Here is a 24,149-nt window from a genome sequence, read left to right as displayed (position 1 = left end):
GTTTGCTGAGCCCTAAATTCTGAAATACAAAGTTTCTTTCTTGGTTTAGTTAGGTAAATTAATTACAGCAGTAGATGGTGCTGGCAAGCCTCTCCAAGTTGAGATCTTCACAGGAAAGCCACTAGGAAAATTTTAAACAGCAGTGTTACTTGCCAAAAGTATTCTTCAGCACAAGTTTTCTTTCTATTTTGAAGTACACACAGTGAAACTAACCTGCAGGAGGTGCTTCCTGCACACTGACAAAATGAAACAGCATCTGTTAATTTTCATAGACTACAACGTGTGCAAAAAAAGGGCACAGGGATCTAAGTCAACAATTTCTTATGGAATTCAGAAGCCCCTCAGCTTTATCAGATGAGTACAAGAAGCCTTCTCAGAAAATACGTATCTCTTACCTGACTTGAAAAAAGATGTATTTTCAAAACTAGAACTCCATACACACATAGACACACACACACACAAATCCCCCTTCATCCACAACCACATCCAGCTGCTGACCTTCCAAGTTCCTTGTAGTATAGCCTTTGCTCTGGGACTTTAAAAGCCTAGCAGACATTTCTAAAGGATTTTACAAAGTACACAGGCCCGGCCTTGTAAAAGCTCATGAGAAATCCACGGAGGTCATCATGGAGCTTAGACAGTCTGCAAACAGCATAATCCATGTGCTAGTGATGTAAAAAATGACCAAAGTCAGCTGGATAGGCCTGAAGACTTCAGCAGCAACTGGCTCCTCCAACAATGCTGTGAACCCAGAAGGAAATGCCTGCTGATCTTCAAAGCCCTTCAGTAGGAACAGCCTGAAGTTTCCTGAACATGAGCATTCTGGTTGCAAGGCCACAATCCTCTTATACACGCACAGAAAAATATAAAAACAAAGCAAACAAAAAAATATAACATCCACCAAGGTTAATAATTGCAAATAACCAGTGAGACTGACCCTCTACTCTGCAACGAGCTGTCGGATCCATCCAGCAATGTTTTGATGCTCCTCGGCACAACAGCCACACGGATCACGCAGCAGCTTACAATCTCTGCAGCTTTCCTTTTCCTATTCCAGGCAGTCCTTCACACGTGTAGACTCCTGGAACGCAATACTCAGTTGTTCGGACTAGGAAGGGATGCTACAGCCTGTAGCTGCACAAGGTGTCCACCGTAACTATATCAAGACCATTGCAGCGTGCTGCACTGCAGGCAGAATTTTAGGTACAGCCTTCAGTCGCCTGATGGGCTGCACAGGCGACCATGAGTAAAGGGGAGTCTGGACACCTGCACACTGCAAAGAATTGCAGGAAGTTTATTTCAGGAACGCTGGGGAAAAAAAAACAACAAAAAACAAGACAAAATTGTGAACAGGTTTCTTCAGTAAGTGAAGTTTCAAGTTGCTATTCCTCCAGCCAAAAATGTCTGCTGCTAGTCCAAAACCACCCTCCTCTTCCAAAAAAACAATTCCACTGCTAGTGCTTCACACATTACCATCAAACAGATGATACAGACAATTCTTCCCACAATTCACATATGAAAAGGGAAACTCATTTCCTTCTGCTAACTCCCATTGACATGTAATGTACCAAAACATTAGCCTGGAACAAACTAGTATGAATTATGCAGAGGTTGAACCCACAGGTCCTGGGTAAAGTAGTAGTTGCAAGTATTTACCATAGAGAAAAATGAACAACAACAACAAAATCCACCAAGTGGCCTGTGCACCTCCTCACACCCACCCCAATCTGCAGTAGGACAGCAAGTTTGTCAGTGGAACCTTGACTAACCACTTTCACATATACACACATAGGGAAGCAACACTGAAGTATCATAATCAGACCTATGATACTGAAATTCATACTTCTTTTGAGGAGTGATGTTTCTACATGAACATTTTCTCAGTCATATATACATACATACACACCCACACAGCCACTTTATTTTAATTCTAAAAATGAAGTCACCTTGCTTTACAGTTTTAAGCCACTACATACTATGGCAATATATGTATCTACATTAAGCTTGTTGTGGTCACTTAGAATCTACTGTTACCAGAGATGAACAAGACCAAAAGTGTTTGAAAAGGCCACAAAAGGAGAATAAAATCTGATCTTTGATTAAGTTACAATTCTTTAAAGAAGCAAAATGTATTTCCACCCAACTGACAGATCCCATCCTCCAAACTTCATACAAAAGTGATGTTCATTCAGAGAAAAAGGAAAGGACAAAGAAAACCTCAACACCAGAACTTGTACTTTCACTCAGATACTAAATAGCAGGAGTTATTTTCCCCTTCCAGTTCAGACATGACTGTTTTGTAGTAAGTTTTACATGCTTTATGGAGCTCAACTGTTCAACATAAGGAGACACAAGAGAAGAGTTCAAGAAATCAGTAGCTGTCTCACCTGTAAAGCAGACAAGCATGTATTTGAATGACTTAAAACAAGAAACTAAAAGGAGAAAGCAAGCAAAACCATCAGTGAAATAAATTCTTTTTCACTGTAAGGTGAAAGACTTTTCTTAATCTACCCAGTCATTTCACACATATCATTCTACCAAAAGTTAGACGAGACCACCAGATTTGTTTCACTCGTTCCTTCACCTAAACTTCAAACAGGGTTTCTGAAGCTAGAAGATTTCACCATCCCTACAGGAACTGGCCCTTTCCTCATCTGTTAGGGTCTGGCATGCCACGGAGGCTACGGAGGTAGGGACCTTCATAAACAGAAGTGGCAGCAGCAGCACGTTCAGCACATTTCACACCAAACTTGAAACATTATTCAATACAGATTTGACATAAAAAATACAAAAGCTGACAAGTTCAAAGGCTCCTCAGCAAATACGCTCCTTTAGAACTTCCTAAAATCTCTTAAACATGGATAATTTCTGAAGTAATGAGGTCTTTCAAGTAGCCGTAAGCAAGCTCCCCAAAAGGTGGGGTAATTGGGAGGGTTATCACACCTCTGGGGGAAGTCACAGGCTCTATCTTGGCAGTGTTTCATCCCTTCATATACCCAGGGGACTGATTAGTTCATGATAAGCAATTAGGCACCCTAGGGAGGACGGTTAACCGTCTTACCAAAACAAAAAGGCTGCACAAATGTAAGTCTCACTAGATTAAAGAAACACTATCTGAAGAACAGTGAATTTGTGTTTGTTCCCTTCTACTGGAACTAGCAAATACTACATTTTGCCTACATATGGCACACACAGATCTCAGAAATCCCAAATTTGAGCACGTACTTGCTGCTAAATTGGTAACAAATGCTCTGAGACATTTTCTTTCCCAAGACACCAGTGCTGTGATGCAGGAAAAAAGGAGGAGGGACGGAGGGGAGGAATTCAGTAAATAATGATTAGATGACTTGAACTAGCAATCTCATTCATTTAAATTCTCTTCCTCATTGTTAAAACAGTCCCTAACCAAGGATCAGCTGCAGGAAGCGGGACCTGGAAAGGCTATATACAGCTGAATGCTGGTTGCATTTCAGAATGAAACCTCCAGTCAGCAGCAGCCCCACCATTACACGCCCTGCTCCTAAAAGTTCTGGGAAGCTCCTGCCCACTGTGAGGCTTGTGGTGAGGCACCTATGCGTAGCACAATCCTACCCATGTAAAACATTTATCTCTGGTGAAGCAGAGGGACGAATACACCTTTTGCCTGCCAACTGATGTAAAAGCTCCAACACACCCCAGAGCTGCCGATGGCACCGTTTCTAACTTACATCAAGCCCAACATATTTCAAAGTACTCTGATGGCTTAAAATATGAAGGAATGCTTTTCAATAAGATGACCCCCTGTTCCCTTCTGTCCTTTTATCTTTTCTTAACAGTTTGCCATCCAGTGATAGGAGGGAACCCCAGCTGCACAGCCTGAGCTTTTATCTTCTGCTGACCATGCAACAACACAAAGCTCAGTGCTGGATTTCCTGCTGCTTGCCGAAAGGGGCTGTTCAGCTTGTTTAAATATTACTTGCCTTGGGAGCCTTGGAGTTGTGCCCAAGCACTGTACTGTATCTTCCCAGCATCCATTTCAGCATGTACTTTAAAGGTCTTTAGGTTCGATGTACTATGCTCTCCCTCGCTACGGGAGGAGCCTGATGCCTCTCGGAAGAAAAAAGAAAACCCAACTCCTCCCTCTCTCCCCATTCCCCCTATTAATCCCTGTGCCTCATTCTGCTACACAGCTAACAGAAGTCCCTCTTCATCCCAAAAGCATGCAAACATATTTAGTCCAGTAAACTGAACCAATTGCAACCAATGGAAAAGAAATTCTGGCATGAAAGGCTACAGCTAGGAAGAAATCAGATGCCATTTATCAACGCTCAGTGAGCAAACAACTAAGGAAGTACAGCAGCAAAAGTGGACTTTTAAGCCAAATTGTGGTACAGCATTCTCTTGCCATGCTAAGTTTGGGATGCCTCCACAGTGGATTTTAGAAGAAAAGAATCTTCAAACACAACCTTCTCTGAATTTGCGAACTTGACATCAAGGCATTTTCTTTCCTCATTCACAGCACTGATGAAAATAAAATATGGCTTTTACAAAACCAGAAAGGCTATTCCAGCCCTTACGAATGCTTTCAGAAGCCCTCCTTCCCACAATTACTGTGCCACCGAGAGGCTGAGTTCTGGCTACAAGGTCAGTAGGGAGATAACCTTGGCCAATAGAAATTATCTGCATCAGCCCAAAGGCAGCGCCAGGCGGCCACCCATTAAGCAGCCCGGCAGGCCTCACTGGTAACCTGTTTGCAGCTGATAACAACCGATACAGATGGAGAAGGAAAAGATAAAAATCCAGATTCACAATCTATTTGTGAAAGTTGTGGATGCAGCAGTTCGAATAAGGAAAACTTTAGGGAATACTGACTGCGAGAACTGTCCTGTAGAAAGACGTCTCTCACATTCCACAGCAGCTGAGATGCAGAAATACACGTATCCCACAAGCTGACGCAGAACTGCAGTTGTGAGGAAAATCGTGGCTAGAAGTAAAAACCTGTTTTTAATCCATTCTGCTTCGCCTCAGCCTGCAGCGTACAGACTGATTTAACCTGATGTAAGCCATGGCTGTCATTCAGAAGGACAGACTGCCAGTCCTCACTTCACCCCGCAGCTCTGGCCACACATTCTCTCTCCAGCCTCATGCCAGTCCCAGCATTTGAACAACTGTACGGCGATGTGGGATCACGGAACTGATCTGGTTTGGGGTTTGCATTTGTTTGGGTTTGGGGGGTTTTTTTGTTGGTGGGTTTTTGGGTTTTTTTCACTTAAAAATGTACACACATATAGTTTCATCAACAGCCTTCACACAGGGGAGTGCAGACATCGTCAAATTACACCCTCTATTTGAGTGAGGGATGAGAGACCTGAGCAAGAATGTTGTCGGTAACTCTACTCCCGTGGTGCTGCAGTACCAGGGAAAGATGAAAAGATGCAGTGGAACGAACCCACAGCCAGCTCCATCTCCAGGCTCCCTCCTCCCACTCCCCTCTCACTCCCTTCCCTCCAGCTCAGAGCTCACTTGCAACCCCTCTGCAGTGAAGAACACTCCTACCATGTAGAAGTCTACCTAAAGTTCAGTTCTCCAATTAAACCCAGTGAAAATAAGTTCACAATAAAATAAAACTACCACAATTAACGTGTCTGTACCACACCTCTCCAGCGGCATCCCTGGAAGAGGGGGAACAAGAGAGCAAGAGCAGTCCCAGGCAATGAGTAGGTAATTTTCTGCTTACCTATCCGATTTATCCTAGATCAAGGCCTGGGTGTACCTTTTGCACAGTGCTAAGCACAAAACAAACCCAAGTCCAAAATATCCCCACCACCACCTCCCTGAGTCGGCTGAATTAAGCATAATTTTCAACTTTTTTGTTTGTTTGTAAACATTTGTAAATGACCCCTTCCCCATGCACAAAGACAAAATTTACCCCCTCCAACACAATTCGCACTTCATTAGGTCACATCAGTAACCACGCTGAAACAGCCTGCCACTGTGTGCCACCACATGTACCAACCACAGCTCCACAGCCCCTGGTAAGTAGGGCAAGCAGCTCACCTGGAGTCCTCAGGCACTTTAGAAACAATATTTACAAAGCTTGGGCCCTTGGACTTAATACACAGCACAGTGGGAATAGCACACATGCTCCCGCACGGGCAGCTGACCCGCTCCGAAGAGCTGTATTTATTATAAAAGGCATCACCTTAAGGGGATGGGATGGGACAGAAGTGGAAAAAAGAAACAGAAGCTGCAGAGGGACAGGACGTGTTGCCTGACTGCATGTCCTCAGGCACTGCTAGCTCACATTGCTTGCACCATCTGATCGCTCAAAGCTAAACATGGAATGTAGGTAGCAAGTCATAATGCTGCGCAGGGCTGGAGACATGACCCATCAGCTGTTTCTGCATTATAATTATTGCACTGGGGCACAGCAGGACCAAAAGTTTGCCTGGGCAGATTTCTGCGACGTTTCGGCTTGTTAAAAATGACAAGAAATGCCACACGCCATTTTCAGACTGCGATTACCGTCGCTTTTGTGCAGGCATTCCCTGTTTAAAATCCTCAATCTCAAGAAAAGCGGAAGGCCCAGAACAACTTCTCTTTATTCAAAACAGCATTAAGAAGTCAGATTTCACAGGGCTGTGATCTCTCTCGCCCCCCTCCCCAAGACAGAAAGGAGATTCACACACAGATGCAGTGAAGCAGCACTCCTGAACCCCCACTCTCTGCATTTCTAAGCTGGTCTTGGTCATTTCTCCTTCAGGCCACTTCTGCTCCCAGGCTTATTCTTGCTCTCTTTTTATTTTTAAAGTTTCTGCTACTAATAAAAAAAAAATGAAAACCTTATTGCAATACCATCATTTCCTTGTATTATCATATCCTCTAGTGAACTGATTAATTCTCAGAGTGATCCTGACCCCCAGCTCCCACTGGACCTCAAGTGATGCAAACGGTTTCTTTCAGCTTTTCCTCCATTTTATTTTTGTCTCAACATGCACAGAGTACAAGTAGAGAACTAAATTTTGCAACTCTGGACTTTAAATGCAAATATCTTCACTGCTATAGCTGGAAAGCAACACTTCACTACTAGGCAGTTTGATTGTTTCTGTAACATGCTCAGAATTCAGTAAAACTCAAGGAGCACAGAGTCAGTAAGGAAAATATTTAAGGCAATATATATTCAACATGTCTTACTGCCCAGGCTTTGCCCTATAAAGTAAAGCTTAAGTTATTAAAAGCACAGTTTGTCAGGCAGTGACATGAATTTTAGTACAACAGGTCAGTGGAGAAACAACAAAACCTGTAGAGGAACAGAACAAAAACCTGCAGCAGTACACAGCCACAGCATTTCTGTTACATGAAACCTAGTAGGCACTGTAAATCTGGATAGCGCAGCCCCTTCCCAAATGACTGCCTTTAGGAGACCATGAACATTCACAGGCTGGAGGGATGCTTTCAGGAGGTCACTCTGTGCTACCTCAAGCTTCCTCTTTGCTACCACGTGGACTCCTCCTGCACTTCCACCCATCCCTCAACCAAACAAAATAAAATTTTTAGCACTTTTAAGCATACTTCCAGACAAAGATGCACTCAAAGCAAAATCGTTGTGAGGGCTGAACACAAAAGGGGTATTTCCCAAACTTCAAAGGACCCATTTTTTTTTGCAAGAGCAGAGAGGTACAGGGATGCCAGGTAGTTAATGGGAAGTCAGGCAAAAGGGAAGAAGACATCAGTAAGCTACAAACGAGTCTGTAGGTCAGAAAAGCACACTCAGAGTTAATAGACCAAAACTTCTGTTAGCACAAGAAGAGCACCCATCTCTAAGAAACCACTTCCTATCTTATTCTCCTCATCCCCTCCCCCGATAGCCTTCTCCCTATTGTAATTCCGAACAGCCAGGCAACTGATCTCTAACCATATATCAGAAGAATTGGCTAATACAATGTCACCCAGCCCACCACATGAACAAAAACCACCAACGAATCCAGCTAGTGGTTAACTGCAAATTTTTGCTTTAACTGGTGGTGTTACACTACCGAGGGTTCCCTTGCCTTTGCACATACACTACCCTCTTAGAAACACCCTCTGCTCAAACTCAGATTTACAAATACATGTACAGCTATTCTACACATCTGCTTCCACCTGGTGGATTAGCAGAGATGAAGACAGCAGTGTTTTTAAAACAAACGCGTAAACCCACCTCTAAAATTAGTTGCATGGTAATTCTGTGGGCAAGAGCAGAGGGGAAGAGTGGTTGGGCTCGGGTGGGAGGGGGGAGTTTGCAAGAAATGGAATACAAATCGCTAAACTATTTAACCCACTTTGAAATTCAGATTGTTTTCTCTCTGAAAACAAACAAAAAAGGGATTTTTCTTCCATTTTGAGCTCAAAACAGAGGAGGACAGAGCTATTCAATATTGCTCTGGGGTGCTAAATGACTAAATGACTTCAATCAAGTCTCTAGTCAAAGAACTTAAAATACTCTTTCCATGGTCTCCCCTTCCATAATCAAGGAAAAAAGCAGTTTTAAAATGCACATTAAAACACATACATACACAATGTACATAATCAAAAGACAACAAAATCCTAAACTAATTTATTAATTGCTAGCCATAACTACAGAAACCAGGGATTCTTTTAACACTCCAGCAAAGCAAACGAAAATTTTCAGGGAGTATCCGAGTTACTTGCTGTTGTAAAACCTTTCAGGTCTGATTTCTAAAAATTTCCTTGCTATGATACCTGCAAACACAGCTTTGCAGTAACTTCCAGTTCCATTTTCATATGCATATTTTTAACAATAGCAGCCGCTTTTGCCCTGCATGTACAGCATCAGGGGTATTTCATTCTCTGTGGCCAAAGTTCCCAGAAAAGCCAACTCCGGAGATCCTAGGTGTGGCACATTCCTTTTTACTGCAGATACTCCTCCTAACTTGAAGTGAAGGTAAATATTACTCCAGCCTCAATCTGTTTCCCTCTTGCACCCACAGCAGCTTAGTAAGATACAGTCAGCAGGCTATTGCAAATCGCACTTAAGGGTTCGTTACAAAACCAAGGCCTCAGTCTTGCTAATGAACTGATACTAATAGGTCCATCCTTTGGAAGAGACCCATTAAGCTTCAACAGAAGCTACAAAGGTCACAGCCCAAGCTGTGGTCTGCAAGGGAGGGCTAAGTGGCCCCTGCATCAGGAAGTTTGTTTACATGCACAGGTATCTACAAACTTCTGGGCCTTTGTTTTTATTTTTATTTTTTTGGGTTTTTATTTATAAGACCAGCAGCATTTGGCAATGTGTGCAAATCTTGTCAGACAACCCTCATGCTATGCTTACTCCATATGGAACAGAAGTGCCTACAAAGTAAATTCATGAGAATGTTTTCACTGTACACCAACAAACCCCTCAACCAGAAATTCCATACCTATACGTGTACATCACAGTGCAAGAGAAATGGTCACACATTCCACACGGCATGTGAAAGAGCAGACAAATACAGACACATAGGAGATGGCTAAATTGCAAACTCAAGATGTGGGACTAGGTTGCCAACTTCAGTATTCACAGAGCTGAACTGACTTACTCTGGCCTGGAGTAAGAGGGACACAAGGATGTTTGGCTTTCACTGTGTCATGCCCAGTCCTTTTCAGCATCCGTATTGCAACAGACATTAAGAACAGAACGCACTGGGGAAATCACCATTGCTGATGATTATCAGCTATGATAATCAATAGCTAGCTTATTCAAATGATACCTGTAACTGCAATCTCCCACCTGCTTTGCCCTTCCCAAATCTCAATGCCCCTGCATTGCAGCTTTGAGGACTAGAAGAACAGGTCAGACTTTCTCCCCCTGCTTTGGGGGATTCTAGGTTTATTGCATTTTTTTCTCCTTTCCAATAAGAAAAGCAAGCACATGAAAAAGAATCCAAAACCTAAAGTTACTTTACTCTTAGCTGCATCCTTCGAAATGGTTTGTTTTTTTTTTTAACTACTTATTTTTCTTTCAGCAAAAACAAATGTGACCTGAAGCTAATAAACATCTGACCTGTATTGTTTCAGCATAAATGGTTAAAGCTTGGTAGAGCCGCATGGGAAGGAAGAGTGGACCCATAATAAAGCTGCTTCATGATCTCCAATTGAAAACCCTCCTGGCAGCCCAGCTTCTTTCATGCAGAGGTACTTAACTGGCATTCTCTCTCCATTGCTGTCCCTGATGACTCTCTCAGTGTAAGTGGAAATTAGGAAGCTGACTAAGCTCCCTAAAAACTGGTCTGGTCAGTCGCAGTCACCCCCACTCCAAAAGGGTGAAAGCACACAGTTTGACACCTCAGCAGATGAAGTCTCAGACTACCCTGGCGGAACTGCCAGCAAACATTGAAAGCATCTTTTTTTTCCTCGAGTCCTGTTGCTGTCACAGCCTCTCATCCCAAAAGTCAGGAGAGATTCTGAATGCACTTTTGGGGTTGCTGACTTTAAACCCACCGGATAAATGCCACTCGTGGTTGTTCACGAGTCAGAAAATGCTTGCTTGGAAAAAAAAATCCTGCAATTCTCCCACAATCACTCGAGCCCAAGAGCCACAGACTTCGCACTGCCAGTTTCCCATCTCATTAAGTGTCTTGCAATACTTGTTTTTGTAATCGTTTTCCATGCTGTCTATACAAAAAAGCTATCTCAGAAGCCAGAAGAACTACATTCCTTAAACATGGACCCTTTCCAGACTCACCCCAAACCTTTCTGTGCTTAAGGTCCTATACATACATGAACACACAGATCGCTACAGGCCCAGCCGCTAATTCAAGTCGCCCTAATTCTGAGGCTAAACACTTCCTAAACTTCTCCATCCATGCATGCATCTTTCTTTCCAAGAACTTCGTAGTGAGTAGTAACTTGTTTTCCAGTTTTAACTTTTCAATGTTTTTTGAGACAGGGACACCTCCTGCCCCTCCTTCCTCATCACCCCCCCTCAGGAAGACTGAAGCTCACTGATCCCATGCGAAATGGCAAGGCCTTTGACTCAGTGGCTGCTGGCTGGTCTTCAACCAGCCTGGGTAAGGTTCAGACAAGATACAGAGCACAAACACTCGTCCAGAAACTTTTAAATCCACGTACAAGTTCTCCACCCATCACCTTCAATGTCAGGCCATAAAATCACTAATAAAAGAAGTCACACTACAAGAGGCTGTCAGCTAACTGTCTGGGGCCTGACAACCGCCAGAAAGTCCCTGGGAGGAAGGGATGTCGATCCAGCCACTGCTGGTGGTTACCTGCCTCGGCCTCTCGTCCAGCTCCTGCCCTACCGACCGGGCCCCGCGCTCAGCTCACCCCAGCTCCTGCACCTCTCAGACCTAACGAACAAATAACGGCCCAACACCACTAACGGCCTCTTGAACCCAACCGCCTCTCCTCATGCCCTGGCGCTGCCACAGACATCCTGGGGCTCGGCAACACCAACTCAGAGGTACAATGAAAAATAAACTGTTTTTTACTTCCCAGGGTCAGAGTGTACCTATAAATGTAGGCCCACAATGTGATGCACATTTATTTTATTCGCATGCTTTACATCCTCTATGCCGAAGTCAAGACAAACCCCATTTTGGCAAGCTTTTGAAGAACAAAAAAGCCCAGTCCTTCCAATTTTTGTGCAAGGAGTAAATCCCCCAATACTTCTTTTGTGTGCTTAGGGCCCTGAAAGCTGCCAGAAATAACTGAAGGACGGTGGCAGAAGGAAGATTTCTGTGACAAATGCTACTTTTCAAAACATTTTAGAAATAACTGTAAAATCAAACAGATACAATGCGTTGCTCAAATCAATATGTAAACTCAGAATGGAAACCATTTTAAAAATCACCATGGCTTTAGGTTTTCTATTTATTTACAGCTTTGACAGCAAAGGGCTAGTGGTCTCCTGTAGAATAAAATCACTTTTCAACTTCAAGATAGAATGAACACAGGATCTTTGCATCTTTTCTTTACATTCGTATCATAGACTCAATGGTACAAACACGAGGATGCATACCTGCAAGGTTCATAACCACACCTTTGAATTAAAAAGATTACTGAGCAATCTAACAAAAGGGTGTTTACTTTTAGTTCATACAAGTCTGTACCACTCAGCCCATTTGCAATCTGCAATACTGATACCATTAAACACTGGAGACAAAAGGACCCGTGTTTCTCCAATCAGCTGTAGTAAATCCACCGAAGTCAAAACAAAACCAGTCAAGAGACAGGCCTTTGGGATGCTACACTACTGTCTCCTGCGTGGTTAATTTTGATGAGCTTGTTGAAGCACAGCCTTTAGCCAAGCACTTTTTCATAGAAACTCATCCATAGCTCAGAGACAATTAATCATGATTTATTACTCACCTTCTGGCAACACCCACTTTAAGCTAGGCACGGTCCAGACACATCAAGACAGTCCCAGTCTGAAGGCTTTGTGGTAAAAGGGAGCCATTTCTGAGACTCAATCCTGATGGACAGGCAACTACAGACACCCGTGGTACTCTGCATGGCTACCAGGATCTGCCAGAATAAAGCTGCTCACAGGATAACTTAAACACGAATGCAATTCTTTCAGAAAGGGACAGGTACGTACTAAACCCACTGGCTATACCTGCTTTTCAGTTCCTGTCAACAACTACTGGAATTACGGTACAAGTCTCCATGAAAGGATTTTGCTGAAGAAATTTAGAGAATCTTCATAGACTTTTATTAATCGGAGCACCTCACTCGGTTACAGTACATAGGAAAGTAGTTATTCTGTTCTTCTGCAGCATTAGTAACTTCTCAAACAAAGAAGCCTGATTGAGGCAGACAGTGAGGGGCTTATCAGCTTAGGAAATGGGAAGGATGGTCCAATTAACTGCCAAGCAGTCAGACATAATTCACTCTGACGAGGCCAATGAGAGACAAGTAGGAGAAATACAGTCCTGTCCATTTATGTAACACCCAAACATTCCCTCCCTGCAAAGTTTCCCCTTCTGGAAGTCCTGCCTAAATAAGGAGAAAGTCACTAGACAAAAATCCACCTGTAGGATCTGCATCTAACCAGCCACCTCCTGTGACGAAGCAATCAGCTCCATGGTACAGGAGGCATTGCCAGTCACTGAACTGCTGGACCCAGGCACTAAGAGCCATCCCCAAGCAGACACCCAGGAAGCTCTGTGCAAGGTTATCTGGGGTCCACACCGTCTCGCACACCAAGGAACAGGGCAAGAAGTAGAAGGCACAAAAAGGCAAAAATATTCCACCCCGGTCGAGGCAGGCGGGCTTCATCTCCTTGTCCTGAACCACCTCTCCCAGCACAGAAAGAGTCAGAGTGTTACTGAAGTAATTTCACAATGTTTAAAAAAAAAAAAAAAAAAAAAAGTTGAAGGCAAACCATATGCAACAGCTGATTAAGAAAGCTGAGAATCCAGCTGCAGTGCTACTCATCATGTTTGCTGCCGTGCTCGGTACCCTACTAGCATCGGGTAAACAAAAAGAGTGCACAAAGAAAGAGGAAGGGGAGAAATTCTACGGAAGATGCTAGAATGGAAAGAGAAAGTTCCCAGCGAATCATAGCTCTAACTTGGGACCCATCACCTAGGAGGCAACAGGCATTTGAAGTGGAGAGAGGAGAAAAGAGAAAGAAAAAAGTCCCCAAAACATTAATTTGTACAAGCTTTGTCTGACATTTAGAAAGGAGTGGAATCTTCAATCTGCAAAAAAAATGCATACGTGGGACCTTGTCCATCCTTTGGGTAAGGCACCTTGTTTGTATAATCCTCTTCGTTTTTCAAAGTGCCAGACTTAAGACTGTCATGATCAGAAACACATGCTTTATGCACTATGAGCAGGAGTGTAAAAAACCCCAGTTGTGTGGAATATTTATGTTACATATGGCAACATCCTATTTGTCAGCTGGTTACCAGGAGCTAAGGAATCTGTGTGGTACTAGCAAAGTCGCCTTGCAGCAGGGTGCTATAGTGAGCACGAACCGGGCTATATATGGTATGTTTACTGAACTATTAGGCACAAACATGTTACAGAAGAGATGATGTCTCGTATTAGACGCTGAGCTTCCTGCTGCAAGGCAAAACCGTCTCGCTCAGAAATCAGTTTGTCACATATCCCTCCTATGCTTCTGGCCGCGGGTGCCAGTGAAACCTCTAGAAAACAGGAACAGGTTATGCTGCAAGTAATGATTAACTACGTGGAGGATCAGCCCTCCAAGCTCCACCCGCCAGCATTCTCCGTCTCCTTACTGCTCTTCCTCCCCCGCTACTTTTCGGCTGGGACTGCTGGCCAGGCAAGGTGGCGGAGGGCACGAAGGCACACACAGGCGCATGCCACGCGGAGCGCTGCCTCTGCGACCGGGTGACGGGCACAGACAAGTGCACCCTCTATTTCTTAAGAAACAGCTGGCAGCAGGCAAGCAAGCGCTGCAACCAACCGCCTGCCCCATGTTCAAACCCAATCTGCGCAGGAATATTTCATAACGGGGAGGAGGGGGGGGAAACCTGAAAGGGTAGTGGGAGCAGGGTGTACTGAAGATGCCTTAAAGCACAGGAGAAGGTTCGTATCTGGCTTCAGCGTCCTGCCTAACCTGTTCTGTGGTATGTTCCAGTTAACTTTCCTTTTGGTCAATGTTGTTGGTTGGGGTTTTTTCGGCAATCAGAGCCAAGGTGCAGCCCCTTCTCTCCTCCGACTCCTTTCACGCTCCATCGCACTCCAGCACAAACATAGGCACACAGAAAGGAGACGCCAGGAAACAGAACGCCGAGTCCATCACAGGCTGAAACTGGACGCACTATTTCATCACTGTTAGGGAACTGGATCTTCCTTACCAACTCACCAGAACCATCAGCCCTCAAGCACCAGACTTCCCACCTTCCTTGCTGCTTTTTTATGTTAGCAACTTCTGCAGCTCCTCAAAAAAAACCAAACCCAAACTATACAAAGTGGTAAGGGGTGGGAAAACACAGCAAAAAAAAAACAAAACACCCAAAACCACACCCCCAGAAGACTGCACGCCACGCAAATCTATCAGAGCACAGTGCGGGGGCAGCGGCAGTGATCCCAGCATCAGGACATACCATCATCACCACAGCAGATTTATGTCTTCATTGTGGTACAGTATTCACAGGGTTAATGGACAGCCCGAAAATCATAAATATACCTGCTACACAACAAAAGCATCAGCTCAAATCTGCGCTGGGTGGTTTCTGACAGGGGTTAAGCAGCTGGTAACCAGTGGCAAGAACTCGGTGGTGGTTCAGTAGCCATTTTAAGCAGCAGACGTATTAATCACGGGAGTGCAGTAACAAAAGAACCAGGGGCAAAAATACGCTACAGAAACAAGGACCCCTAAAAGCTCAGCAACACACACATACCCCTCCATAATATGTAAAATAAACGCAGAGAAGCCAACAAAGAAGATTATTCCATGACCTCCAGAGCACAGCAAATCCCTCTGAGCAGAGTGCTAGGCATCAGAAACTTCCTGGTTTGCAGGCCGTTGTTTCACATTTTCTGGGGAGTTTTCATGCTGTGGGAAAGATTTCCAAGTACACTGAAAGTAAGCCTGCAGCATCCCCTTCCACTCCCACAGCAAGTATGCAGTCCATAAAAGATTAAAGTGTTGGAAACACATGCTTAAGCAAAGATTCCTCTTTTTTTTTTTTTTTAAATCGTATCAACAGTGGAGCACTTGATGCATTTTATCAAACTGTTTTGCCATCCCTTTTTTAAAGCAGCAAGGGCAGGGGGGGTGGGGGGAAGATGGAGGGAGGGAGGGAGAGCATGTGAGATACATGCAGTCTGTAACTTGAACACTGTTTTACAGATGTATTTACTATACTGTTTTTCTTTAGGGGCTTTTCAGGCCAGGGTGGCCTTTGTTTCTGCGTGCTATATAATAGCCAGCTCATAACAAATGAGCAATTGCAGAGAAAGCAGATCTGGCTCCTTCTCTCAATCTGCTGGGACGCCAAGGCATGAAGATGTGCCTGAAAATCTTCTGTCTGGTTATGAATCTGGTCAATCCCTTTGGTCACGCGAGTGCCTCAAGTCTGGTACAATTATTAACTGTGCTGCAGTCACATGAAAGAGAACGAGCTTCCCCCTCCCACCCTCATCCCCCGTTAACATTATGTGGGCAGTGAATATATGAAGGAACATTGTGAGGTGGGGGTTGAGGGGTGGAAACCTCAACAGAAAGGCTGCAAAGCTGTATATTTTTCTTATTATTCCTTTTTGGTGGATGGATTATTATGTTTCAGGCAAGCCTGCCCAATGCTCAGACTCGCTCAGGTACCCAAAGGAGGGTGAGATGGGGAATCTTCATCTTCTCCAATCAATACCGCCTTCTTTAAAGAGGGAAAATTTAGAGGTGTTTCCAGTCTTCCCCATTCCTTAAACACAATGATGATGAAGATGGAACGCATTTTAACTTAAGCATGAATGGACAGTTTCTAAGCTGGTGGGGTTGCTTTGGAGATGTTCTTATTTGCTGGGGGACACACTCAACAGGTATGAGAAAGAAGAGATGGGAAAAAGAGCCCACTGTGCTTCTGAGGAGAAACTCCTGGCACCGAGACAAATGAGACAGGCAGCGTGGACTAAAAGCCTAAACTGTGATTCAGCTGCCAGGACGAGAGCCTCGTGCAACCTCCCTGTTTTATAGCCTCTGCTCGCATAACTGAAAATGGGGATGGCGCTTTCCAAAAGCTGCTCTTCAGGACTGAGGGAGAAACAAGAAAGAAACAGCATGCAAACAGCACGGTACCCACTGACCCCAGCTGCGCCTCTGCCCCCTCCTCATGCACTCCCAGCCTGCCAGAGGGCTCGGTGTTGCGTTATTTTAAGCGTAAACCAAGCGTCGCAGATGTGCGTGCTCTGGAGAAACCTGTTAAAGACTGGATCTCAGCTAGGATGGGAGCCGCACTCAATGGCCATGCAGCCCCTGCGGCCTCCCCCGACACGTCCTGACCCAGCACAGCAGCCCGGAGCCATGTGCACCATTTTGGCCACAGCCAGTGAATTGTGCTGACCTTAGAGAAGGGGGGTAAGGGGGGCAGGTGGTGAGAAAGAGCGCCAGGTTTGACATAAGATGGCAATTCCTAGACATAGTTAAAAATGTAAAGCAGAGTGCATCTTTAAGTGGTTTCATCTATACAGTCTGGACGACATACAGTAAAACATAAATGAGCACATACACTTTCAAAGTGCTACATGTATTTTCAGCTCAATTATAACTGAGTATGCCCCCAATAAAACATCTGTAATGTTACACCATGCATCCATTTTATAAAATATTTTAAAATGTGCTTTTGCTTCAGCCCGCCTACACAAAATAATGAAGGAATATCACTCATCAGGAACTCCCTAAGAAAAATAAACCTTAAAATAGCAACCTACGCTCACTGAGGAACATGTATTTCTGCAAAACTGCTGTTCTTTATATATTTTGCATCTGAAAACTGCAAGTCTCACATGCGCACACACAAAAGACAGACAGACTGCTGCTGTGGACAAAATGGTGCCATTTAATACAAAAATCTGGTTTATGCATAGCCTGGCTGTAGTGCATGCTGGTCCCAAGTAGAGTGGGATGCAGCCAGTTATATCGAACAGTTGTGCCCTCAGCAACAAATGGTGCATTCATAAAACTGGAAAAGCCTCTGTCTAGGGGCTCGCAGCTCTGCAAAGGAAACAATTGCTTGCTGGCATTTTCTGAGGGAGGGTATGGCCAAAAGAGGTTGAGGGGGAGAAGTATGATCTATAGGAAAGCTATGTACAGAAGAAATATCAAAATCGAAGGGAAAAACCCCCAAATCTGCCACTGAGTTCCCTTTGCACTCTCCCTGCATTAACTAGTCTCTAACAAAAGAGCAAGGCCACCTGAAAAAGACATGCACTTGGAAAACACTTGGCCAGTCAAGAGTGTAGTAGAAAAAGAAGAAGAAGGAAAGAAAGAAGCTTTCTTGTAGAACGCTGGCCCATGAAGAAGCAACAGACATCACGCAGGCTGCAGTACACAAAGCCGCATCTGACAGGCAGTTTCTCACAAGTTTCTTACCCTTGCCTTTATTAGCTATGCCACCTCCACACTGGTAACTAAAAGCCAACATCTGGTGCTAGCTAAATGTCAGCACAGACAATCCCTTTAATAAAAATTTAAAGAGTCTGGGTCCCAGCGAGGAAGTCATTAGTGCTTTGAATGTAAGACCCTACATGAGAGCTGCAAGACTGAAACAATCCAGGCTTTTAAGCCAGGCAGAGCAGTGACTTGTGTGTGCTAGGCCACCTCTCCAGGCCCCCTGCCACCTCGCACCGGGGATGCTCAGCTCGTGGCCACTGGCCCATGCGCAGCCCATCTGGATGGTTCGCCTGGTCAGCACCCTGTGCCTGGGGAGCCCAGGCAGGTCTGTGGGTGCCCAGGTCCTGCTGCAAGATGGGAGCATGCCGTTCAGTCTGCCCTTGGCTTAGGGAGCTCTGGCTGCTGAAGCTGAAGTGCCCAAACACACCTGGCATCTGTATCACTGAAGCCAAATCCTGCTTGCCCCTAAAATACATGAGACACCCACGCCAGTCGATGCTAAAGTGCTCCTAAATAGCATCTATGAGTGAGTAATTGTCACCTGCTCCATTGTACGGAGCTCAGTAACTAAACAACCCCCCGCCCAGATCACACACTATTAACTGAAGTACAGTGGCAGAGGCAGTGAACGTTTCTGTAAGAGAAGAAATTAACTGAGGCCCACCTACATGCTGATAGGATGTAAAAGCCAAGGCTCCCGCACCACTCCTGGCTGCCCCAAGGCTGTGCGGTGCACCCCATTTTTTCCTGGTGCACACGCGACACAGAGGTCTCTCACGTCTCGCCCAACAAAAAAATTTCTACCAAGCTAAACCTGACCACAATGAGACTGTCTCCCCAGCTGAAGGAGAAAGGACAGAGATTTTCTGTAATGGTTGATGGTATGAGTCCCTTCACTGTGTTATCAAAAGATGTCACGTGTTAAGAGATTTGAGTACTCTTGCACTGAAGCCTCTGCAAGGGTATCAAAAAAGGGGATGCATGTAGTTCTTGCTGTCCCCAGTGCACCTAACAGTCCTCCGAGAGCCTTTAATGAAACAATTTCAGAGGGGAACAGGACTGTGGTCTCACAGACTGACAGTACAAGTATTTTTCCACAGAGGTTAAAAAAAAGAGGCAGGGAGGGGAAGGCAAAACAGGATGAGTGGTTCTTCAAGAGAGAGTGCCACTCCTGCACCTCAGTGCTACAGCAGATAAAACCTGTGGGTCTGCTGAGAGTCAAGGAATAAATGCTGGGAGCACATACAGCCTGCTACAGCGGTGAGAACCGAGCAGAAGCTATTGAGGCGCTGGAGAATGAATGGTAATGTTTTTGTTTACCAGCTGTGCACTGTAAATGATTGCTTTTGCAATAAAATTTGCACTGTATTTGCATAAATAATTTCAATAAAACTGTATGAAAAGCCACTTCATTAGTGCTAGTTATCAGTTGGAGACCTACAGCAAATACAAAACTGCATATGCTTTTGCAGAGGCATCAAAGCGACCTAAAAACTGTCTAACTTTATTCCTTGGTCAGTTTCCAAGCAAGGCAACAGTTTACACACACACACACACACACACACACACACACACATATAATGTTTTGTACATGCTCCCATTAAACTTGCCCTCAGTATGAAGTGAATGTATTTTAGAATTCAAGTAGCACACATGATTTTGTTTCCCTCCATAGACTTTACAAACACTTCTAATACAACTCCAGATCAGCCTATTAGGAAAGGAAGTTTTGTTTGGTTTTGTTTTTGTTTTAAATTTGGAGAAGGCAGTGAAAACACCTGGGAAGCTGTGGGAAAACATCAACAGAGTTAAAAAGAAAATTACATCCCAGGCTCCTGAAAAACTTTAAAATAAAGCTCTTTGGGAAGTTTGGGAGAAAGGGATGAACAAAGAAGTTCTCAGTTTGAGAAATACCTTTCCTTTGAACACTGAGTCACAGAGTACAAGTCTCCACATCACCTTGCAAAAGAAAAATAAAAAATAAATCCTGTCTGAAATGTGTCACTTTTCACTGCTGTTTACTTTGTTTGTTTGTAGTGGTTTGGTAAAATCCCACAAATATTTAAGACAAAACCACAGTCCGTATTTTATATTTAGATGAACTAAGGCACCTTCCAAGAAGCTGTAATTGCAAGCCTGCATCTAAAGCTCCTCTCCTTCCGTCACCCCCAGGAGCAGGCAGCCACAACAGGAGGAAGAACATGGGCCACCACTGCAGCCCTGGTGGTAGCCCTCCTCCATGTGCTGGCCTGGCCACCCCACAGCTCAGCTCCAGCAGGATGCAAGAGCTGAGCCCTTGCACCTCCTGTGACAAGGGATGGTTTTGAGTTGGATGGCTAATGTCTGTAGTTAAAAGTTTAAAAGCAATAACAAAGTCCCTTCTTGTCTCTCTTTCATCCTTCAGCTGGTCCAGTGGAACAAACAGGATGGGATTTGCCTCTCGTGCTGATGCTTCCAGTATCAGCCGTGATTTAAATCAACATGCAGTAGGGAAAGGAGCTCGAAGGTTTCTAACCGGGTGCGGTGAACACCATGACCTCCTCACACCCCCGCCCCACAAATGCTTAACTGCTGAATGAGATTCTTCTCGTTTCCTGCACTGAATCATCTGTGTCACCACAAAGATGAGATTTTTAACTGTACGCACACGTTTCTTATTTAAGGGGCATGCAGCGGAGGGTGTTTCTCAAACTACTGTCAGATCAGCCACACACGGTTTAGATTTCTTCTGTGTTTGATGTATCTTTTAAGTAAATCTGTGTCTTTCCAATGAGGTACAACCTTTCAATGATGCTGTTTTCTAGGAAACATGCAGGTGAATGCTGCTACTTCTTTCTTTTGCAAAGTATTATTTGAATGAAACTAGGAGGGACAGGATATGCTGATTTGCACAATTAAAAATAATTTAAAATTTGAACCCTGACATCAGATGCTTCAACAAATTTCATTAGAGCAGGTCACATGCTCTTTTCAAAATGCATTTTTTCCACACCCCAACTTAAAATTGTTTCATTAATTTACCTGCAGATTACCTCATTTTCCTTGCTAAGCTGACCAACAGCAATTCATTTTGCAGAAAAATTAGTAGCACTGCACTTCTCAAAAGCAATAACGAAACATCCAAGTCACCCAAGAGAAAGAAAGGTGAGGCGAACTGCTAAACCACAGTTCCTTAACTACCCTTCCTAACCAGAATGGCTTTGTATCATTGCTTCAAGGAGGCAAGGAAAGGAGGAAATTGTGATCTCTTGCTGCCTGTGCTTGGCTGTGCACTGCTGAAGTCAGCGGGAGCTTTGTGGATGCTGGGCAGGAGCAGGCCCATATAAAGATATGACAAGCGACAGCGAAGATCATACTCTGCTCTGGATTGATCTGTGTCACAAGGAGTTCATGCTGTCAGTCAGCAAGAGTACGAGGGGGGCTGATGTGTTCTGGTCATCTCACTAAAGCAGAAGAAAAATTAAAGATGCACGTCAACCCTGCAGTACGCCCACATACTCTCACCTGGATGAAAGCTTAAGGACAAGAACCACGTTTTTTTTAATGGGCATACTTTTTTCACAAAGTGTAGTCAACCTTCTCTACCCCCTGTTTTAATAAGGAAAAACCTACCATCGTTTTGACCTTGGACTTGTTCATTTTCTCTGTCTCTCTCAGTACATGCTCTTTGCTAACCATTCAGCATGCTGCGAGCCCTGATAAAAGTGGTTAATGTTTACTGAAACCTGCGTATGAACTGTACTAAACCTGATGGGGGGGGAGGCAAAGTTCTGCTAGCAGCATCCACAAGCAATTAAAAGAAGTTTTTTCTTTTTAAACTCACCCCCCCATACTAAACAGCTGCATCAGTAGATGGGCAAGCAGCACAGGGAGACGACTGAAAAAATGCTTCTAATCCATCCACCTAGACACTTCAAAGTCAGTCACTGTTCTGAGTACCACAGGCCTTCCAAAAACACACAAAAGCAATGGAAGAACTGACTGCTGAGATTCTCTTTCTGGGGGATGCATACTTTAACCCCAAATAATTATTTTCCAAAACAATCTGAAAACCTACAAGTCTAGCAGAACTGTTGAGTGTTCCCTTTCAGCTCTCCCTGTAGGAAGTCCATACACCCTTGCTTGAGCAGTCTTCAAAACATCCTCTTAATTAAGTGAAAAAGCAGAATATTACTACTGTAAACTCAAACTACAACTAACAGTTGAGCAGTGCGATTGAGAGACCTTAAATTTACCATAGCTTCTTCTCATCAGAGAGACATCCTTAAAAATAATCACCTGTTTCAATAGCTACACCTGTGCACTATTTAGAAACAACATTTCATAGCGTAAACAAAATGTATGCATTGCCCCTTCTTAGCTTACTGGCATTTCCTCCATCTGTGTTATAATATCCAGCCCAGAGAGCTCAAACAAACAGCTTTTTCCTCCCTCCCACCGTCTCTGGTGACAGTGGGATGCTCTCAGGTGTTTAAAGCCTTAATTTTTTTTTTGTACTAGAGGGCAGCAACAGCGCCATAGTCACCTTGGAAACAACCATCACCCACTGTTTGCAGAACAAACAATGGTACCTTTTCAGCCAGCGCGAGGCAGGCAGGGCAAGGGGCAGCCAAGCAATTCTGGGACTTACAGGAGTGTTAACATATTGCATTCATTCAGTGCGAAGCAAGGCGCTCTCAAAGTGAGAGCCTTTGGCTGGAAACCACAGACAAGTGCATGGGGCTCAGAAGGTCAAACAAGTCTCCCAAGTCAGCAATGAGGTCTTTTCCTCTGATTTTTTTACTTGCCCTCCTGTTCCCCTCTCTCATGCACACAGAAAGAAGAAAAACGCACCTATTTAAACTGATCTTATCCCTGAGAAGTCAAGTGTTCAGCTTCCAAGTAGCACTCGCTGAAGTTTTCTCAGTGTGCCAAAATATTTTAAAGAACTGTTTACCCGCACTTGTAGTGCTTTGTACCCAATGCATGAAGAGCCATTTCCAGAAGCGCTCCCTGTGAAGTCAGTGAGAACTGAGGTTATTCAGCATTTCAGAGCCTATATCTAAGCACTCAAGCCGTTACAGACCCCTCTCCTTTCAATTTAATTCCATTTTCAAAGAGCCATGGACAAACTGACTGCTTTAAAAAACAGATGATGTACATCTGGCTTAACAGTAATTTCTGAGTGTCTTCCCATCTCCTGAAGACTTCTTCCTCTTCTCAAGAAAACCCCACCACCAAACAAGCCTTTTTACCTACAACAAGGAGGAAAAAAAAGCGAGATGTTTAAGGACTCAGGTTTTATCAATTTTAACACCCTCTCACAAGGCACTTGCTCTTGTGCTGGTCGCAAGTGGAGTGTTTAAAGCAGAGCAGAGACTGAGGTGTCGCTCGGATACTTTAGTGCTTTATAACCTTCCCACACCGGCTGGCAGACACCTACTTCGGTGAGAACAAACTGTCATAAGTCCAACTGCCCAGCTCATCTGTAAGGCCACTTGGCAAAGGATTGCGAGGCCCTACGAAATCACGCTACTGCTTGACTCGTGCATAGAAGAGCATCCAGGTGTGCTGTGAAGGAGTGCCAGGCACAACACACCCAGCTGAGAACTGCACTGAGGTGATGAGAGCTGCACAAAGGTACGACAAAGCAACTCCTAGGTGAGATCTGTGGATTTCCACATCACAATATAAACATTTTTCTACAGCCTTCACTCACCTTTCATAGTGCACTCAGCTTTGAAAAAAAACAAAAACAACAACAAAAAAACCCCAACAAAACAACAGGCAAATCATCTTAATTAGACCATTAGAAACACTGACTGGCGTTGCGCTACTAACTAAAGCCTCCAGCAAACTTGTCAATGTGGGCCAGACAGGTTCACTCATGACTACAACCACGGTAGCTTCAGCTGGGTCATATTAACATTACTAAAAAATCTATCTTAGTGTTCATTAAGATGAAGGTTAACCCATTAACTGGTCTTGCACAGCCACAAACATGGCTTTGGACATGGTAAGGCTATACCTTAAGGAGCATCAAGAGAGCTTTTTTTTTTTTTAATTGTGTTCAGCTAACTCACTTGACCTCAAACAATTGAGACACACA

The 24,149-nt window shown here is 44.2% G+C and overlaps 1 protein-coding gene across 8 annotated transcripts in view; it reads right to left on the bottom strand.

The window, feature by feature from the left end:
• The window catches only part of RREB1 (ras responsive element binding protein 1), a 129,546-nt gene that overhangs the window by 79,098 nt on the left and 26,299 nt on the right, over positions 1-24,149 (bottom strand). The window contains exon 2 of one of the 8 annotated variants that reach the window (XM_080379949.1): positions 938-1,308. The exons of 5 other annotated variants lie outside the window; for them this stretch is intronic. In XM_080379949.1, the coding sequence (XP_080236075.1) occupies positions 938-968 (31 nt within the window). In that variant the 5' untranslated portion in view covers positions 969-1,308. Of the gene's footprint in view, positions 1-937; positions 22,719-24,149 lie in introns of those variants that run through there. 2 more of the 8 variants (XM_080379950.1, XM_080379951.1) reach the window with 2 other exon arrangements.

Source organism: Falco punctatus (assembly GCF_963210335.1).
Source record: "Falco punctatus genome assembly, chromosome: 3".
Taxonomy (NCBI): domain Eukaryota; kingdom Metazoa; phylum Chordata; class Aves; order Falconiformes; family Falconidae; genus Falco; species Falco punctatus.
This window is presented reverse-complemented; position numbering and strand designations above follow the sequence as displayed.